Here is an 18208-nt window from a genome sequence, read left to right as displayed (position 1 = left end):
TCAAATGGGATATTCCCTCTCTCTCCCGTCTTTCTAGCTGACTAAATTCTTCAGCCAAGCAGTTGGCTTCAACAGTGATTTGCAGTTTGGAGGTCTTTTTAAGCCAAATTTCCATTTTTTTTATTCCTCACTGCAGATCGCCTCCAATTCTAAAAAGTTAGATATTGTTAAATTACACTAGAAATTGTCCCAACCTTCCCGGAAACTTCCTGTAAAACATGTTTAAGAAAACTGTTGGGTACCTGTTTGATCCTGTTTGCCAACTCCAATAAGGCACAGCTTAAAATCTGTCTGACTGCAATTTTTGAGTCAACGTAAGCTTTGTTTTCAGCAGGCTGCATTTCATCTCTCCTTCACTTCTTTTTGAGAAGTCTCCAGTCCCCTTTATGACCTTACGTGGGCTTGTAATTCTTTCTAGCCATCCTTTATTGCCTTTTCAGCCGCTTTGGTTTCTGTGACCAACAGCGCAAAATGTTCTATCATAGCTCTGTGAGAGTACCAGCTCACAGTCCCTTTCTCTGCCTTTTTTTTCTTTGACTTCTGTAGTCCCTAGGCACCGGACACTTATTTCTGCCTGGGACTCCAGTCCGTTTCTTGCCATGCCGGGTACTGTCCCCGTGAGGATGGCTCACCTCTTTACAGGGCTTTCCAGGATGGACAGACCTGGTCCTCATCTGGTCTGGATATCAGTCCCCAGTAGATTGCTACGGGCTCTGGATCACGCTTGTGGCGCATTTTGGCCCTGTTCGGCGGGGGGGGGGGGGAGCCTGACGACTCCGTTCCCACTGACAGGACGTGAGGCGCCATGGCGGGCAGGGAGGCAGCCCTCCTCCACGACCGGCCGCTGGAGAGGAGTCTCCCACTCAGCCCCCTTCCTGGCGCTTCTGCTCGGTGGAACTCCTAGCCGCTTTTTAGCCGCTTTTTGGCCGCTTTTTGGCCGCTGAGCGCGGCGGGCGGCTGAGGAACGCTGCCCGCTCCACCGCCGAACTCCCGCCTGAGGCGCCCTGAGGGCAGCGCCGGCACCCGCCCGCCGCGGGGAGGGGGCAAGGCGGGACCTCTCCCCCCCCCCCCCCCCCCCCCAGCGTGCGTTGCCATGCCAACGCAGCGGGGCGCGCGGCGGGCTCAACGGTGCCGGCCGGCCGTTGGCCCCTCCCGCGCCCCCGCCCCGGCGGCCCTGCCGCACTACAGCTCCCGGCAGCCTCCGCGCCGCGCCGTGACTCGGCTGGGGCGACGGCGGCGCTGGCCGGGATGGAGTGAGGGGGCGAGCGGCGGAGAGAGCGCAGCCCACCGAGCTCCGGCCCCTTCCCCCCTTTCTCTCTCTTTCTCTCTGGCCCGGGTCTATGCGGCCCCCCAGAGATCATGGGATCCAGGATCAAGTGAGTGCCCCCCCGGAGCTCTCCAGCCTCCCCCCCCCCACCCCACCCCTTGCAGGCCCTCAGGAAGGCGGGAGGGCTCTGGAGAGCGAGAAGGGGACTTCCCCGCCCTCCGTCCAGCTCCCTGTGAGGCCGCGCGGGAGAGACCCCGGCCGAGCCTGCAGGCCTCGGGGTAGGGCGAGAAAGAGGGGGAGAAAGGAGGGGGAAGAGTGCTTCCACAACACCCCCACCCCACCCCCCCACCCCCCCAGGCCAGCTGGCGGGCCGGGGAAGGGAGGAGGCGGCAGGGCAGAGGGCCCCGAGCCGTCAAAGCCCGACTCAGCGGCAGGACCCCGGGGCGGGGCGCTCCCCCGTCCCCCCTGCCCTGAGGAGGGGAGGAGAGCGCCGTTTCCCGCCCTCAGACCCGGCGCTGGTCTGTGGTCTGCTCTCTTTCTGCCCGTCTTCTGGTCTCCGTGTGGTAGCGCGTAGGGCCAGGCTGTGAGAGGGCAGTTTGAATTTTATCGGTGCAGGCCTTAGGGAGGATCGGGGCTGCTGGAATGGGAAAGTCTTCGTTGCCTGCACTGGTGACGTCTGTTCTGGGGGTGTGGTGGGGTCGAGAGAGTTCCAAGCTGCCTTGGCTAGGTTAGAGTGTGCTAAAGGGGAGATGGATAGTCTAGCTATGATACCTTGAAAGTGCATTAGCAAGGGGATTTGGGGGAAGGAGAAGAGTGGTGCAAGTGATTAATGTGTTGGGCCTGTAGCTCCATGCTCTCAATATATTTTTAATTTTCATAAAACTGGGAGTTGATTTATTGGTAAGTCCTGTTGGTATGTTTGGTATTGTCACATTAAAGATCTCAGTTCGTTTATATGCCATTCCAGGCAAATTCAGTTCCTCTGAGACAAGTAGAGGTGTAATAAAGCTATCACCGAGCAGGGAGTGCTGACATCTTTGTGCATGAGAGGTGTGATAGAAAGGAGAGATCCAGTTAGACTGTATTTTATTCAGCAGTTTCCGTAGCTGCTGCTGAGCAATTGCTTTTCCTTCTTGAACACAGTATTCTTCAAGATTACATAGGGCTTTAACTTTACACCTCTTTTGTTTAACTTGAATATGAGACTGGAGGAGATGTAGTTTGTAGTGTCCTTAGTGTGATGACACGCCTTCACGTTCCCAAGCCCATAGGGTGGATAGACATAAATAGGTGTATATCCAGCCAGGTGTTTTAGGATAATGTAAGCAGGTAATTAGCTTTTGTAATGATAGCACTGAGGTGATTGTTTGGTTCCAGAAAGCCACCTTCCTTCTTTGGGAGATACTGTGGCCATAATTTTTGCACTTTTTTGGCATATGGGTTCTCAACTGTTGCTACAAAAAATCAAAGTCTGAGAAACTAGTTAAACTCTTAGCTTACCTTCAAATACAGGTAGAACCCAAAATCGTTACTATTTTGACAGCAGAGAAGGCTATATCTGTAACTTGCACCTTTGGATCTTGCAGTGGTCACCCTTGCTTGGGTCACTTCAAGATCATGATCTGAAATGACTTCTTATGATAACCTTATCTTAAATCAATTAAAAGGCCGATGCTCACTTACAATGTAGTTTGTTTTGTGTACATACTGAATCCACAAGCTGTGTTTACCATCTTTGGGTTTTTCATTGCTAATTTTACCTTTAATGGCTTTGCATACACTTTGCTGAATGTGAATGTAATCATTTGGATGAGATGCTTCAACTGGAAACCTCACCGGTATCAGTGAGGAGATGTAGCAGTTAGAAGTATTTATTACAGCCAATGGACTTTAGTACTTCTTCTGCGCAGTCTTTCAGTGTGAACGTGTCTTTCATGTTTACAGACAAAGCCCATGTCTTTCTCTGCCACCAGGAAATCACAGGTGATAACCCCATATGAACATTACTTTTCATTCCTCTTGGACTTGGTAAGAAAGCATTTTGTCCATTGTGTGATTGAGCAACTTTGCCTTGAGCAACAATTAATAAATGGCTTTTTTCCACTTTAGACAGAACACTGTGCCCAAGTAGAATAAGGACAAAATTTCAGAATGATCCTGAAGTATATAAAGAATGAGAGAGCCTATCTGAGTAAGAGTTTTTTCTGATCTGCTTTTCTGAGTTGGATGTTTAATCCAGCAAAGATTTTCAAGTTGATAAGTAGGTCCCTTATTGGGGCAGGTGGGAGTGTGAATGAGAAAACTATTTTATAATTGGGTATACTGAGGCATACCTCCTTTATTGGTGTCATCAATATGTGTTGGAGCCCTAGCAAATATCCAGTAGTTGGATCTCTTGCTTCTTGCTATAGATTGATAATTTTGAGGGATATTAAACTCCTTGACACATAGTCACTTGCACACACTGTGATATGCTCTGCATGAAACCTGGACATATGTGTCAGGTATCTTTGATGGATGTATAGTAATGAGTCATTTGAGTGAAAGACTGCTTAGAGAAGGTTACCAATAGCTTCATCAGACTGAAGTGAAAGAAAACAAGAAGTTGCCAACAATCCTGCAAGCTTTTGGCTTGTGCATAGCTGCAGGCGAAAAAAAAGGCAAATTGAGTATTGGGTTACACTCTTGGGTTAAACTTCATGTTGGAGCGTGTCATATGGTACATGCAAGGCACTGTGTGCCAGCGAGGTAATGTAAAATAGGAATCTAGTTAACCTGGCTGCTATCGCTTTTTGCTAGCCTTCCGTACTCAAGACATTACAAGAGAGGAAGGATTTATTTTTTTTTTTTAACTAATGTGTCAATATCAATCTGTTAACAGAATTGCATTGCGCCATAAAAAAACTTGGCATGTTCCTTTCCAGAGGTGATTGTATTTCAGTGATGATGGAAGAGATCCCTAATATTAAGCTGGGAATGCTTTCTGATATTTAACATAAAGTTTGCTATATACTGAAATGTAATATTATCTACCTAGGGAATACCAGGCAGAAAAAGTTAAATACATGGAAATTAATCAGGGTTTGAGCTGCAATTTCTGAATTGAATTAGCAATTACAGATTTCTGCCAATAATTTTATTCTGCAAGAGTTGAGCAACTAAGTCTTGTTACAAGACAACTAATTATCAGTGTCAGGCTCCTCTCTTATGCCTCAATTTTTAAGTGCAATGATGCTTTCTGTTGTAAGTGCTAGTACATTTTCCTATGTGTAGAAAGAATTGCTCCTGACAAAATTGAAATGGGCTTTAAATATGTAAGGTATGTACTTCCATACATACAGCTTTGGAGAAGGACTTTATTTAATTATATTCTGCATGAATCTCTTGCAGCTCGGTAAAAAATAATTTTGGTTGTAAAAGGTACATAAATACCTTATTTTAAATATTATATTACTTCAGTGTAAAATTGAATTTCTTAGGGATTGCTTTGATACTAAAACTATTTCTACATCAGAGAGATTTGAAGTAATTCATACGACTAGCATTTATCATAAAAGCATTCTTTTCTCATAGAGCTTCTTCCTAAACTTATATTTCCCAAAGAAATACTGCATTTCCTTCTGAAATCATCCAGTTACCAAATAAGTGGGGTACTATTATTTTTGTACATACATGTTCTATGTATTCTCTTTATTGCATCTGTATGTTCACTTAATAACTGGCCATGGGTCTTTAAGTGATTATTGGGAGGAAAGAAAACTTTGTGTGTGTGTGTGTATTTAAGGTTATAATGCTATGGATGATTTCAGTGGGTTGAGGTTTCAATACAATGCACAGGTGGCATTAGATGTCTGCAGGGTAGTTTAATAGTCATAAAAATGGACTGCAAAATATACATATTATGATGCATGTTTATGCTATATTTGCAAACTGTATGAAATCTCATAGTGACTTGTTTCCTTAATTCCACTGAAAAGTTATAAAATATTCAGAATTCAACAATGACTTCATTCTCATACTGAGGTGTTAGCTTGTTGAATGCAGCCTTTAATACTAAGTTTCTGACTTGGCAAAGCTACTTTAATTTCACTGTTCCTAGAAATAAGTGGACGTTTGTCATGGAATATTAAAATACAAAATGTGATGTCTTTTTGTCTGAAAGTTTTGGTATGTAGTATGTGCTCTTGCCAGCTGCGTTATACAGTGTTTTCACTGAAGCATTTGAACACAGACTCTATAACATAATACTAAAAAGGTGTTTGTTATTTTACCCATTAGCTGTAAAAATATTATAAAATTTATAAACTTTTAATTAAGGAAATGGTGCTAAAAATAAAGACACAAACAAGGAGGGTAAGATAAGGCTGCACAGCAATATATGTGAAAGGACAAATATGTTTCTGGTGTTATGTGAATATCATTTCCTCATCCTATACTGTGATTGTAGGAATGTAGCTAAGAACCTCAATATTTGAAGCAGACTATATGCAACAACTCTTAAGTAGCATAGAGAGATTATACAAGTTTGTTTTATACTGCAAAATAATAGTTGATTTGTTGATTTTAGACTTCTCATTACTTATGAATGTAGTTTTCTGAAAAATGGCTACTTAAGACAAATCAGTTGGGAACTGGTGGCAAATTAAATTAACGTTAATTGAATAGTGAACCATATTGTTGCTCCTGCGAGGTGTTCTGTGAAACTGTAGAGTGTGATCCTATGCTACTGAAACCAACGGTAGCTTTTCTGTTGATTTAAATAGGTGTGGGGTTTGGCTTAGAGCCACTTGAGTTACGCTAAATGGGCCTGTGGCATGGTTAGAAATGTTTTGTTTAATCCCTTTTGGTGTTAAAGTAGGATTAAAAATACTAGCAATTCTCTGAAGAGTAGGCTGAACTGCTTGACATGTTTATATATTTGGTTTGAGATGCTGGGTAAGATGAGTTTCATTTTTTAAATTATTATTCAGGTAGGAACTGTAGCATATATATACATAGATACGGTTTTTATCATTTTTTTAATCCTCAGCTGTAAGGGAGCTAACAAAATGCCCAAGTTAATTATAACTCAATTTTCTAATGTTAGATAGTTTACATTAACACACAGGAGACAATATTATCACTATACAAGCAGCCATAAATTTAGAGCAGTAATTATGCAGTTTTGATTCTTGGTTTTAACCAGAAAAATCTAAGAATAAAATGTCACATGTTTACTTATGTTTAGTTACTTATTTCAGTAACTAAACAGTTACAGTCTAATGTGTCATTCTCTTTAATCTCATAAAAATTTTTCAAGTAGCTAAAATTGTTAGAGTCAGGAATTTAACTCAAAATATGCTTTCTTATACAATCACCTGCTGCCTTTACATGCTCCTTATGAAGTGTAATTCCAGAGCTACACTTATGGAGTTAGTAAGAACTGAAAATGTACACGAAATGTTTTTTTTTTTTTTTTCCTTAAGTCATATATGATTAACTTTTTACTTTTATTACTGGTATATTTATAACTCTGGAGCAGAATGAGTCTCTTTCCTCAAGCTTCATTTACATTTTGTAGCTGAATTTGGTGTCATTTTTGACTGTCACACCTATTTCCTTATTTTGCATGCATCTGGCAGCTTTCTGGGTTTAGGATTCTGGAGTCTGATGAGGTGAAACCTTGTGCATTTGTAATATTCTTCAGCATGGCCTTTTTTTGACAAAGAGGTAGAAATATTTTGACAGGTAGTGAAGAGGGGAACTGTCTTCATCCTAAATACAGACTCTTAAGTTTTCCAATAATGTATGCATAAAATGACTTTGCATCCTCTTGACTGCAACTGTTTTTTTTTTTCTTCTTTTTTCCTGAGTAAATACGTGTCATGAAGTTGAACTCAAGGGTCACAGTAATGAAAATGTGAATCTGGGTTGTTTGGCCCATGTTGGACAACGTGACTCTGTTTTCAGTTTGGTGAAGAGAAAAGAGTATTCAGGATTACTTTTTTTTTCCTGAAAAAAATCCCTGTATTTAGCACATAGGTGATTTCGTCATTTGAAAGTAATGGTGAAATAAAAAGAACTTGCTTTTGCAAGTTGCACACGCAATCAAAATTACTATTGTGGCCAAGAACTGAAAGAAATCGTTTCTCTCTCTGAATAGCATTCTGAAAAGTGATTTAAAAGGCATGGTTTTCTTTTTCTGACGAAGTTCTGAATGATAGGCCTGTGATGTTTTAGTATCTAGAAATGCAGACTAGTCACAACAATTTAATTGATTTAAAGGTTCTGTGTGCTTGATTTCTATTGTTTTGATTTTTTTTTTTCTCTGTAGAAGTTTGTTAGACACCCTGTTCATAGTGACTCATCTGAGCTTCAGTTATATCTTCTTACATACTAGTGAGGCAGAAAGATCTGATGTGAAATCATCACAGGCTATAAAACAAGAAATCTAGTTTTATCAAGTTGTCATTGTAACATATGCATTCTTAGAACCCTTTTTGACTGAGTAATTGAAAGCATACTTGAAAAAAAATTCTCAATATGCTAAATACCTTTTTTTTTTTTTTTCTTTTTTCCCCTCCTTTCAGACAAAATCCGGAAACTACCTTTGAAGTGTATGCAGAAGTAACCTATTCAGGAATCAGTTGCATTGGGAAAGGTACTGTTTTGCACTGTAATTCTAGTATTCATTAGCTAAAACTATTCTTAAGAACCATGTACTGTGAGATAATGTAGTATATTCAATATTATGCGGTTCTAGCTTTTAAAGATATTTTAATCACTGGTTCTGTGCAGTCTTTTACAGTTAGGACTAATAATGAGAAATTCTTGCCTCTGTCCCCGATTGTGGGCAATTTTCTGATTTCTTTGACTGTTTTGTCTCTTTTTTAAAATAGAAATAACTCTTCATTAGGTTGAAAAACTAAATGCATTTTCAGATTTGTGTCTGCTGCTCATATAAGGAATGGGTAGTTTTAAACCAAAAAATACTCTAAAACTTCTTGTGTGGAATTTATTTTTACTTCCTCATTCTTACTTGTCTACAGAAGTATTTTTACCTGTTCCCATAATTCTTCCTTTGATCAAATGATTTTATCTAGAAATAAGGCAGGAAAGCAGCTTATGATTTGGTTAACTATTTTTACCAAACATTGTTATCAAGCCATAATTATAGAAGTGTTTTTCTATAATATTATTTGACAAGTATTCCTGTGTTTATGCTAGAGAAATCCCGTAACTGCTGAAATCAACATGTAAGTATGTTTGTGAAATTTTGATTGTACTTTTTCTAAACCTGATGAACTTGATCAAATAAGCAGGAAAAGCAAAGGTTGAAATTCGTAATCCCAGAATTTAGTTCAAGATATTGTTGTGTGAGATCAGTCTCCAGAATGTTACAAAAAGGAGGGATGTCAGAATTAAATAATTATGATTAGTCAACATATACTGAACTAATATCCCTTTTGTCTTTTATGAAATGATCATGTGTGTACTGTATATATGGTATAATGAACCAATAGAAAGGATTTTTATATTTTATTGACTGGAAAGCCACTTATCTCCTTTTATATCTGTATTTGTTTGTTACAATCAGCAAAAGTCAAATAGCTGCAACTCTTTACTGCCAAAGCCTCCATAGGAGTTGTAACTGGTGTACAGTTTTGGCTTGTCCTACTGCTATATGCCATCACGACTATTTGATATAACTGCAGGAGCCCTTTTAATAACTAGTCTTTGTTTCTGCACATCTGACCTGGATTCTAGTGCCAGAAAATCTGAACAAATTTGACCATAAACATTACATTGTACAGTACTAGTGTCTGGGTATAATCTTCTCTTTGAAGTTTGTTTGCATCCCCCTGGAGGGATTAATTCCCTGCTGTGGGAAGGTGGGTTAAAAAGCACGGAAACTACTTTACAGGTTTTTAATTGGAGAATTTAGTATACATTTTGTTCTATAAACCAACTGATTCTGTGGGAGTTTCACTTAGTTGTGTTTTTAGGTTTCTTGTATGCACTTGTAGGTGCAAAATCTTCAGAAATCATTTTTAGTGAGTAAAGAAATTGTTTTAATTGTTTTTACAACTCATATATTCTGAAGTTATTAATTCTCTCTGAATAATCTTATTTTAAAATATATTTCCCAACAATTTTTTTTTTAATATATTTAAGAGGTGCCCTTTATTCTCAGACGTCTTAGATTTGTGTATCCCCAAATATTCTGTCCTTTTGCTCTAAATGAAGGTGGTTGTTTGGTTCTCTGCAGCGTCAATTGTATTTAACAGCTATGCTATATCCCAGGCAAATCACTATTCTAGAAATATAGACCTAGAGACCTCCATGTAGTCTTTTCTACTTCTTGGCTAGCTGTTCTATGCCAGAAGACCAAGAATATATATCAGCTTATCTTTTTTGCGGTCAGGGAGTGTATGCTAAATGACAAGGAGCAGTTACTATTAAGAAAAGCAAAATGTATAAAAGGTGTGTCAGGAGCAAATTATCAGACATGTTCAAAAAGCTATTTCTTCCTGTGTAACGGATCCCAAAATTAACCAAGACAACTGTTCTTGAAGTTCGTGTCTAGTATAATAGTGCTATTGATCACTTATGATGTTCTTAATTCTTATATCAATCTTCTGACATGGTCTTGTGGAGAATGAATTGCTCCAAAGCTGTAACAGTCCTACTGTGGGAGACTGTCTGGCTTGTGGGATGGTAAAACATGCCTTTATTTTGTTTTATTCAAAAGTTTGTATAGCAAAGGACGTTTTCCGTGTCTGTTAAATATCAGCTGCAATTAAAAGCTTTACTATATGGGAGATACTGACTTGTGCTATTAACTACTGACAGACAATTGTACATTCAAGTAGCTTTATTGCTCATGTAATTGTTAACAATCTTGCATTAAATATTTATTTGGTTAATAACTTTTGAAATGAATGAAAGCAGCGTTATCCATTGACTGTCATATAGAAGGCTCCCTCCTAATTATCAAGAGAGTTGACTGCAGAAGGAAAAAATATGTTCTAGGCTCCAAGAAAGACATTAATAAACTGGAACGTTTTCAGTGGAGGGCCACCAAGTTGGTATGTGAGCTCAAGCACTTGCACTGTGAGGAGAGGTTGAGAGTTCTGGGCTTGTTCAGCCTGGAGAAGGCTTCAGGGAACTTGAATAGCAGCCTTCCCTACCTATGAGGACTTCACCAAGATGAGATACCCAGGCTCTTCACAGAGGTCCATGGCAGGAGGACAAGAGGCAGTGACATAGACTGAATCAAGAGGCGTTCTAACAATGTTGGGAGTGTGTTCGCCTTAAGGACAGTCAAGTATTGGACCAGGTCACTGAGAGAGGTTGTACCATCTCCATCTTTGGAGGTTTTCAAGACCCGACTGGATTACAGCCTGAACAACCCAATCTGATCTCACACCTGGTTCTTCTTTGAGCAGGAGGTTGGACCAGAGACCTCCTGAGGTCCCTTCCAGCCTGAATTATCTTATGATCCTAAGATTTGATTCCTAGAAATGTAAGCTTCGTGAACATCTGGAAGATGTTTTGTACTCTTAATAAGGTATGAAGAGAAAACTTCATTGAAACCAAAGAAGTTGAAAAAGCAAACATTGTTTTATTCCAATCTAGGCAGAACTCTGCCAAACCACAATGAAATGTGTGAACTGAGAAAGGAAATGATCACTGGGTCAGCTCAGCTGTGGTCTGTCTGTCCTTTCCCTTTTAGATTGTTTAGAAATAATGATCATCTGCACTCAGCATTGGTGATTTGTATATTTTTGGCACATGAAGTCTTTGGTACGTTATACAATTCCGGCATTCGGTTGTATTTAAAAGCTGTGGTTTTGCTATTCTTTGTTATGTTCATAGCTCTTATTTGGGGACTTGCAGATTTTTCTTACTGGGTCACTTTATGTGAATGTGGTATCTTTGTTTTGAGAACTGTGAAGCAAGATAGCTGCAACTGTGACTAGCATCATTAAGATGAATATTTGTTATTAAGAAGATACTTCCTTAAAAGAAGACAATTACCAAACCAGTTTTTTGCCTTATGACTGTGATTTCTGTGGAAGCTGGGAATTCCCCTTAGCTAATTGAATCTACGTTAGTGGGTGTGGGTGTGTGGTGGTGTGTTGTTTTTTTTGTTTTGTTTTTTTAAAGAACATTTGACTTCCTAAAATGGAATGAAAATACAAAATGCTTTTATCTTAACTTTGTTCCCACTCTTTTTTTTTTATTTTTTTATTTGGCCTGTCTGGAATTCAGAATTTTTTCACTTAATACTTCAATGATGCATTCATTCATGTTCTACTTTTTAGTTTCATTGAATAGCACTGTTGCCTTCTCACCAGAAGCGTAGGGCAACAAAACAGAATAGGAAGAATGGAGTCTGCATCTTTACAATGACAGTACATGGAAGGTACCTAGGGAGAACTCGGTGTTGTATGTGTCAAGTAGAAGTATGTCAGGCATAGGAACTTCGCAAGTCTAGTGCTTTGCACCAACTCCCACACTCTTACTTTCAGGAAGAGAGGAGAAAATAGTCATGGTTTTATTTAAAAAATGGAATCTTGTTAGAGGGAAAATATTGACTAAAACTTATAGTGTTGATACTTTGATTCTTTCCTTTGTACTATCAGGTAAGTGCTGGGTAATGACTGTGACTCAGAGGAAAAGGTGCAGTTTGAAGGCTGATACATAAGCCTGGCTAATAGGCTGACGTAGGTTCAGTAGTCTTAACCAGGCGCCTTTTGTGCAGTGCTGTAATTGGGATGGAGTAGGATGCTGATACAGGACAGATGGGCACAACAAAGTCAATTCTTTGACAAGTATGGCTGGTAACTTTGGCTTTCAGCCATTCCAGGTGAATAGAGAGATTGTTAGGACTTAAAAAAAATTGATTACTAAGACAAATTCCAATTCACGTATAAGGCTTTAATATTCTGTAGCCTATGTGTGGGGTTTGTGTCTTTGCCTTTATGCATTTTAGTGCTGTGTAGTTCTGACAGTAGGAGAATTTCTAACTTTCCTTATCACTTAGATATAAGGAAGGCATCTGCCTTGCTAAATCCAGGTGTATTGCTTTTAAAAAACCCACAACCAAACAAATGGATTTATCATGATTTTAGAGGTTTCACTGATACGAGTTAACCTTGCTTCAGGAAATAAATAAAATAAAGCCTCGAAAATCATAGATAGAGGGGAATAATAATACAGCTTATTGCCCAGCAGATACCAGTAATATATTCTGGACATCATCTATAATTGCATTAGTTTTGCCTTTCTGCTGTGATACTTAAGTATGACTTGGGAGAAATGAGTAGATGTATGTTTTAGTTGACACCAAAATAATTATTATAGCACGTCTAACACTACATGCAAGGTTTAAGGTCTACCATTGTTTTTGTTAGCATACTGCTTTATGTTACGTTTTACTGTTCACTGTAGTTTAAGAAAAATGTTTAAAACCAAACTTTGTTTTCCATGCTTTTCATACTCGATACCAAAATCTTTGCAGCAGAGGATGTCTGTGCTGTTTATCACTGCTGTAGCTGGTGCTTCTCAAATTCAAGAAGCTAAAAGGGTACCCATTGATAGCTGGAAATGCTAAGTTCTCTGGTGTTAGGGCAGTGTGTGTTCCATAAAACAGCACGTTCCTCAGCAAATAATGTTGTACATTCTAAACTGAAGCTACAAATTACAGTTTTAACTTATTAAAATAAGTTTTGATGGTAAGTCTGTGTCTTTGGTGCATGATCTTGTCTCACTCATTGGAATTGTTATAGGCAGTGGATAATTTGAGAGCAAAATAGATGCTTTGTATTATTTTACTGGATTTCTTTTCCCATTTTTAACTTCATGTAAAGGAAGGGAAAATGCATTTTATGAGATTGTGAAGTCCTTCTGATGGAGGGCTTGCATATTTGTCATGGCATCTCATAATAGTAAAACTTCACAGAAACTGAGGTAGTAGATTACAAAGAACTTGTATTGTTTCTTTTACAAATTATAACTGCTTCAGTTAGCTTAAGCACTTCTAGAAATTCAGTTCTATACTATTGACATATTGTATGCTTGCAAGTAAAGTGCTTTGGAACTGCATTTCCTGTTTGTGTTTGGGGTTTTTGTTTGTTTTTGGTTTTTTTTTTAAACTCAGGTGAATGGAGGTTTTTTGAGATGCGGAAGTAGAAAGAATCTACTAGCAATTTTAGTTTAAATACCTATATAAAGAAAATGAAAGCATACTAACTACTTAACAAATCTTTCTTTTAACTTTCAAAGCACTTCATGATCTTAAAACTGCTGCAGATCATTCATCAGAAATATGATGTGACAAATTTAAGGATCTTCCTGGACCTCAGCCAAAGATCCTCTCCTGTTAGATGGGGCTGTGAGGAGAATTGTAGTCTAACTGTCAAACTGTTCATGTAGAAAAAGAGAATTTGTTAGTCTAAAGTAACCGATCAAAATAGTCTCTAAAGTATGAACATTTGAAAGTAAATGCTCACAAGGGTAAGACACCCCTCCCCCCCCCCCCCCCCCCCTCTCTGGGAGGACGTACCATGCTTTTGTATGGGGTTTTTGTGTTCTCGCCAAAGCAGACATTTTAAAAGTATGTCAAATCTGTAGCTTTACCATGTAGTGTGCCAAAAGGCCTTTCTCTCCAAGGACCTCATCTTTCATCTTTTTGTGAGTGTAGCATAAATTCTTGCTGTGTGTTCAAGGAAAAAGCTAAAATGGTTTAGTACAGCTAAAGGATTTCTTTCTTTTTTTTTTTTAAAAAAAAACCATGGTAAGTTAGAAGCCTAAATGTGATAGCATGGACAAAGTGTAAGTGTTAGAGTTTAACAAATGTTCACTGGATTAGTAAAGGAAATGTAGTTTATACTACTTCTTTTATGACAGAATTTAAAAAGTCTTGCTGTAAGACTCGCCATGTGCTTCTTTCTTTTCTTGAAAACATACCACTAAGTTGAAAAGGGAGATGAATCTTAGAAGGAAACTATTAACTCTGAGGTAGTTTATCATTGTTTGAGAGAAAGGATGAAATTTGCATTTGAATTGGCTCTGAGAGTAGCATGTACTACTAATCTTGTTCCTACTAGAAGCTTGTGAGTAGTTTAAGTACTTCCTTCTTTACTTTTCATGTTCTACCCTTGTGTTGTAATAGCTCTTTCCCTCCTTCCCTCCCTCCCTCCCTTCCCCCCTTCCCAGTAGATCACAAATGTTATAACTTAAACTAATCGAAGTCCTTAACTCTACTGGGAGAAGTCATGATGTGCTTGGGCCCTAAAATTATTCTACAGTTGTCACTATGGTTTCCATGACAGGGCTTTCACAGGTAGAGAGAACTATCAGGTTTCTGTCTCTGCAAAATAGACATAATACTACTCCTTATAATTACCTTTTTGTGATATGTTGTAATTTTAGATAATAAAGCAGTACCTCCCACATAGATGAAATACTTTCTTGAACATAAGCAAAGTTGGATTAGGGTTAAGTTAGAGTTGGTCATTCAGAAGTTTATAAACCTTACCAGTCCACCTCTTAGAGCAACCTTTATTTTTTTTAAGGTGAAAACATTTTGTTCGTTGAAGTCTGCCTGTTCTGTATTGAGAAGTAGATAAGATACTGAAGGTTTAGGAATAACGAAAGAAGTGCAAAATTCAGGCCTCTTAGCATTAAATAAGGGCTTTCTGTTGAACACTGGGCTGTAATTCACGTATCACGAGTTTTTGTATCCCATCTTTACAGCATTATGTTACTACACTTAACTTCCTAAAGCAGGATTGGAAAGGTAACCAAATCCAAGTAGGTAGGTAGTATTTGGGAATTCTAATTCTGCTAAGATGCTGTTTTGTTTTTCTGTTTCCATTTGATCGCTTTTCTTCCAAGTACAAACAAGGTGGAAGATTTTCACAAAACTTACTAGGTCTGCAGTGTACAGATCAAATAATTAGCACTGTCAACTGTTTTATTTGAAGACAGCTCATAGTTTTGCTTTTACAGTATAAATGAAATATATAACTCAATTTGAAGAGAAACTCAGTTTATGAAAAAATACTAGAATCTGCCATATTGCAAGTTGTCATAAATTTTATCTAACACTTTTTTTAGGTGTGTTCCTAGCTGATGATACTGCATTTAATAAAACCTCAAAATGTTACTTGATATATCAAGTATAACTGAATGTTCTTCCATTTCTGTAAGTTATTTTGTGGGAAGAGATCTGTTTGTCCTTTTTGCTTCATGCTTTAACTACTGTCTACAGTCTTTTCTATTTCACAAGTATTTACTAGTCTGCACTATACTGCTGCTGCTGGCACTGTTTAACTAGACAGAAAAATTCAGCACAGAAAGTCTCACTCACAAGACTTTAAACTCTTTTGTTGATTTATATTTTTTTTAAAGGAGCTTGACATCTTCATCAAGTTCACAGTGGGCCTGCTTTGTTTGCTTTCTCTTGAATGCTTGATAAGATTTTTCTTCTATTGTTTTGTGCAGCAAGGACAGAACTTGCCATGGCTGAGGTGTTTTTTTTGTAAATCCACAATATGGTCATTGTCTGCTGCTGAATAATTGTGACTGCTTTTTGTACAACCAGAACTAAGGCTTTGGCTGTGAACAGATTCCTTCTTAGCGTGAAAAGAGACTAATCCATGTAAATACAGCCCCAAAATAAAGCTTTACAGAAAAAGGGAAAGGCTGCTAAGCAGGAGGGCAGAGGTCAGCAATTTAACCTTTAACCTAACAAATAAGAAGCATGAAAGTTCCCGAATTGGTTTACAAAGGCAAGCTCCTGTGATCTGTCAGTTTTTCTTTTCATGATAGAGTTGGGTGAGAAAACTGACTGACAGCTAGTGCCTTTTTAACTGCAGGTTGAAATTAACTGCTAAACTGAAACTTTTTTAGGGAGGTTTTTTTAGTGATTTTAACAAATTATTTTCATTCACTAGCTGTACTTACAGGTCTCCTTGAATTTATAGAGGAGTTTGAGTGGTTCTTTTTAAAGAGTATTTGAGAGACTCAATCTAGATACCATATACTACTGAAACATTTAATATTTTGGCATTTGAAGCATTTAATGAAGCAGTTTGATGAAGCACTTGTTGCAATTAATTTTCTGTTAATGTGCTTCTTTAACAGTAGGGCTGTTATTCCATTAATGGCAAAGAGATTGTACTTTGAATAGAGTCAAAAAGTTGTTGTTAAAGGGGTTGTGTGTGTGTGACTTTATTTAAGGGAGTAATTTTAACTTTACTTCATTCTTAGTCACAAAAATTTCCAAGGTGTTTTTTGTTTGTCCTTATTTAATCACAACAGGTAATCTCATTAATGAGTGTTAACTTTTGCTTAAAGCTTAATGCATCTACAATCAGCTGTTAATCTAGATATAGACATTTCTGTAAAGAACTTTTAATTAGAGTGTTATTCAGATGAAAAAGAAACAAAGTACTAATGACTTTAAAATAGACTCCCTGTAGATTAAGAATAGCGATTTTGGGTTTTTGCCTGACGTTGTAAGCACCGTCCCAGAAGTGACTGACACTTGGTCTGTCCATGGTTATACTGATGCTTCCTATGAGTGTTTTCAATAGAAATACTGGAGTTTAGAAATTGTGTCTGTGTTTAGTCTGTTGACATGTATGTCGGTAATTCTACCCAGAGTGTTTAACATGCCAGCAAAGCAAATTTGGTAAAGCAAAAGGTGAACTAGATCTATTCTTATTACTTGTTCTTTTTGTTATAGTTAGTTCCTTGCAAGAACAGAACATAAACTCGAATTCAAAAAGAGGCCTATCAGAGTGCCCGAGGCAGTATTGGTCTGCTTCTCTTTGGTGTGATATTTTTTTGTCATGAACAAAAAGACACATTGTCAGGTTTTCTTGTAGCTTTTGTTAGTTTTGTTTTGGTGTTGTTTTTTTTGTTTGTTTTTTTAAGATTGAGATGATTTGAGGTTAAATTATTAACAAATAAGTGTAAAATTAATTCAAGACTACTGTTTTACTTCAGCAATTGTAAAAAACTGAAACCAAACTAAAACAAATCTCAAACCCCACCTTTTGTGCTACCAGAGACAAGGCTGATCCTGCAGTATTCTACATGAAATGCTGTAGCATGCTGATTCACAGTGAAGGGTCAGTGTGTGGTACACTTGCCTGTAGCAGTGTTTGTGAATAACAGTGGTAAGACACGTTTTAATCATAAACAACTATGTTATATTCTGTTAATATCCTAACATTATCTGTGAACAAGGTGTATCACCTGTTCTCCACTGGATTCTATCATTGGAGAGGGGAGAAGGAATGCTAAGGGAAAGCTGCTGAATCCTGACTGATGAGTAAGGAGTTTTTTGGCCCTGCTGGGGCTACCAAGTTTTGATAAACCATTTGTCACAATCCCAGATGCTGATAGGTTATTTGCTCTTGGGAAGATGATTTTTATATCTTTTTTTTAGATGGAGACAGCTTTTGATATACTTTTTAATAGGACTTATTTCATCTTTAGTTCCTTTGAAGAGTTGTTTATGTTGAAACTACATAGTTGTGAACATAAATAATGGTAACATTACCTTTTTTTGAATTGATTCTTACATCATTTTCTCTTAAGTAAATAATTACTCTTCTTTTATGTCTAGTTGACCTATAAGATAATTTTGAGATCCTTGAGATCTTCTGTTCCAAATATGCTAAATCCAGATCATAACTCTGTGGAAAAACACCTATTAAAAAAATTGATGCAGACTGAAATAAAATGCTAAAATGTGAAGATGAAATAGCAGATTAAGTGTCACAGTATAGGTAGACAGTAGAATCGGGCTTCTGACATTTCATATTGGTAAGCTTCATATTTGACTTTAATGTTATTTAAATCATGTGCTTTATCTGATTTGGAATATGACACTAGGATAGTGAAGCAAGTAGGGAAAGATACCAGGATATGAGAAACAGC

At 38.1% G+C, this 18208-nt stretch overlaps 1 protein-coding gene across 5 annotated transcripts in view; it reads left to right on the top strand.

Moving 5' to 3' along the window:
* Positions 1 to 1226: 1226 nt before the first annotated feature.
* Positions 1227 to 18208, top strand: part of DENND1A (DENN domain containing 1A) — a 217968-nt gene continuing 200986 nt past the window's right edge. For all 5 annotated transcript variants that reach the window (XM_049833161.1, XM_049833164.1, XM_049833160.1 and 2 more), the window contains exons 1-2: positions 1227 to 1376; positions 7837 to 7907. In XM_049833161.1, coding sequence (XP_049689118.1) covers positions 1360 to 1376; positions 7837 to 7907 — 88 coding nt within the window. In that variant the 5' untranslated portion in view covers positions 1227 to 1359. The remainder of the gene's footprint in view (positions 1377 to 7836; positions 7908 to 18208) is intronic.

This window comes from Accipiter gentilis, chromosome 29 (genome assembly GCF_929443795.1).
Source record: "Accipiter gentilis chromosome 29, bAccGen1.1, whole genome shotgun sequence".
Lineage (NCBI taxonomy): Eukaryota > Metazoa > Chordata > Aves > Accipitriformes > Accipitridae > Astur > Astur gentilis.
This window is presented reverse-complemented; position numbering and strand designations above follow the sequence as displayed.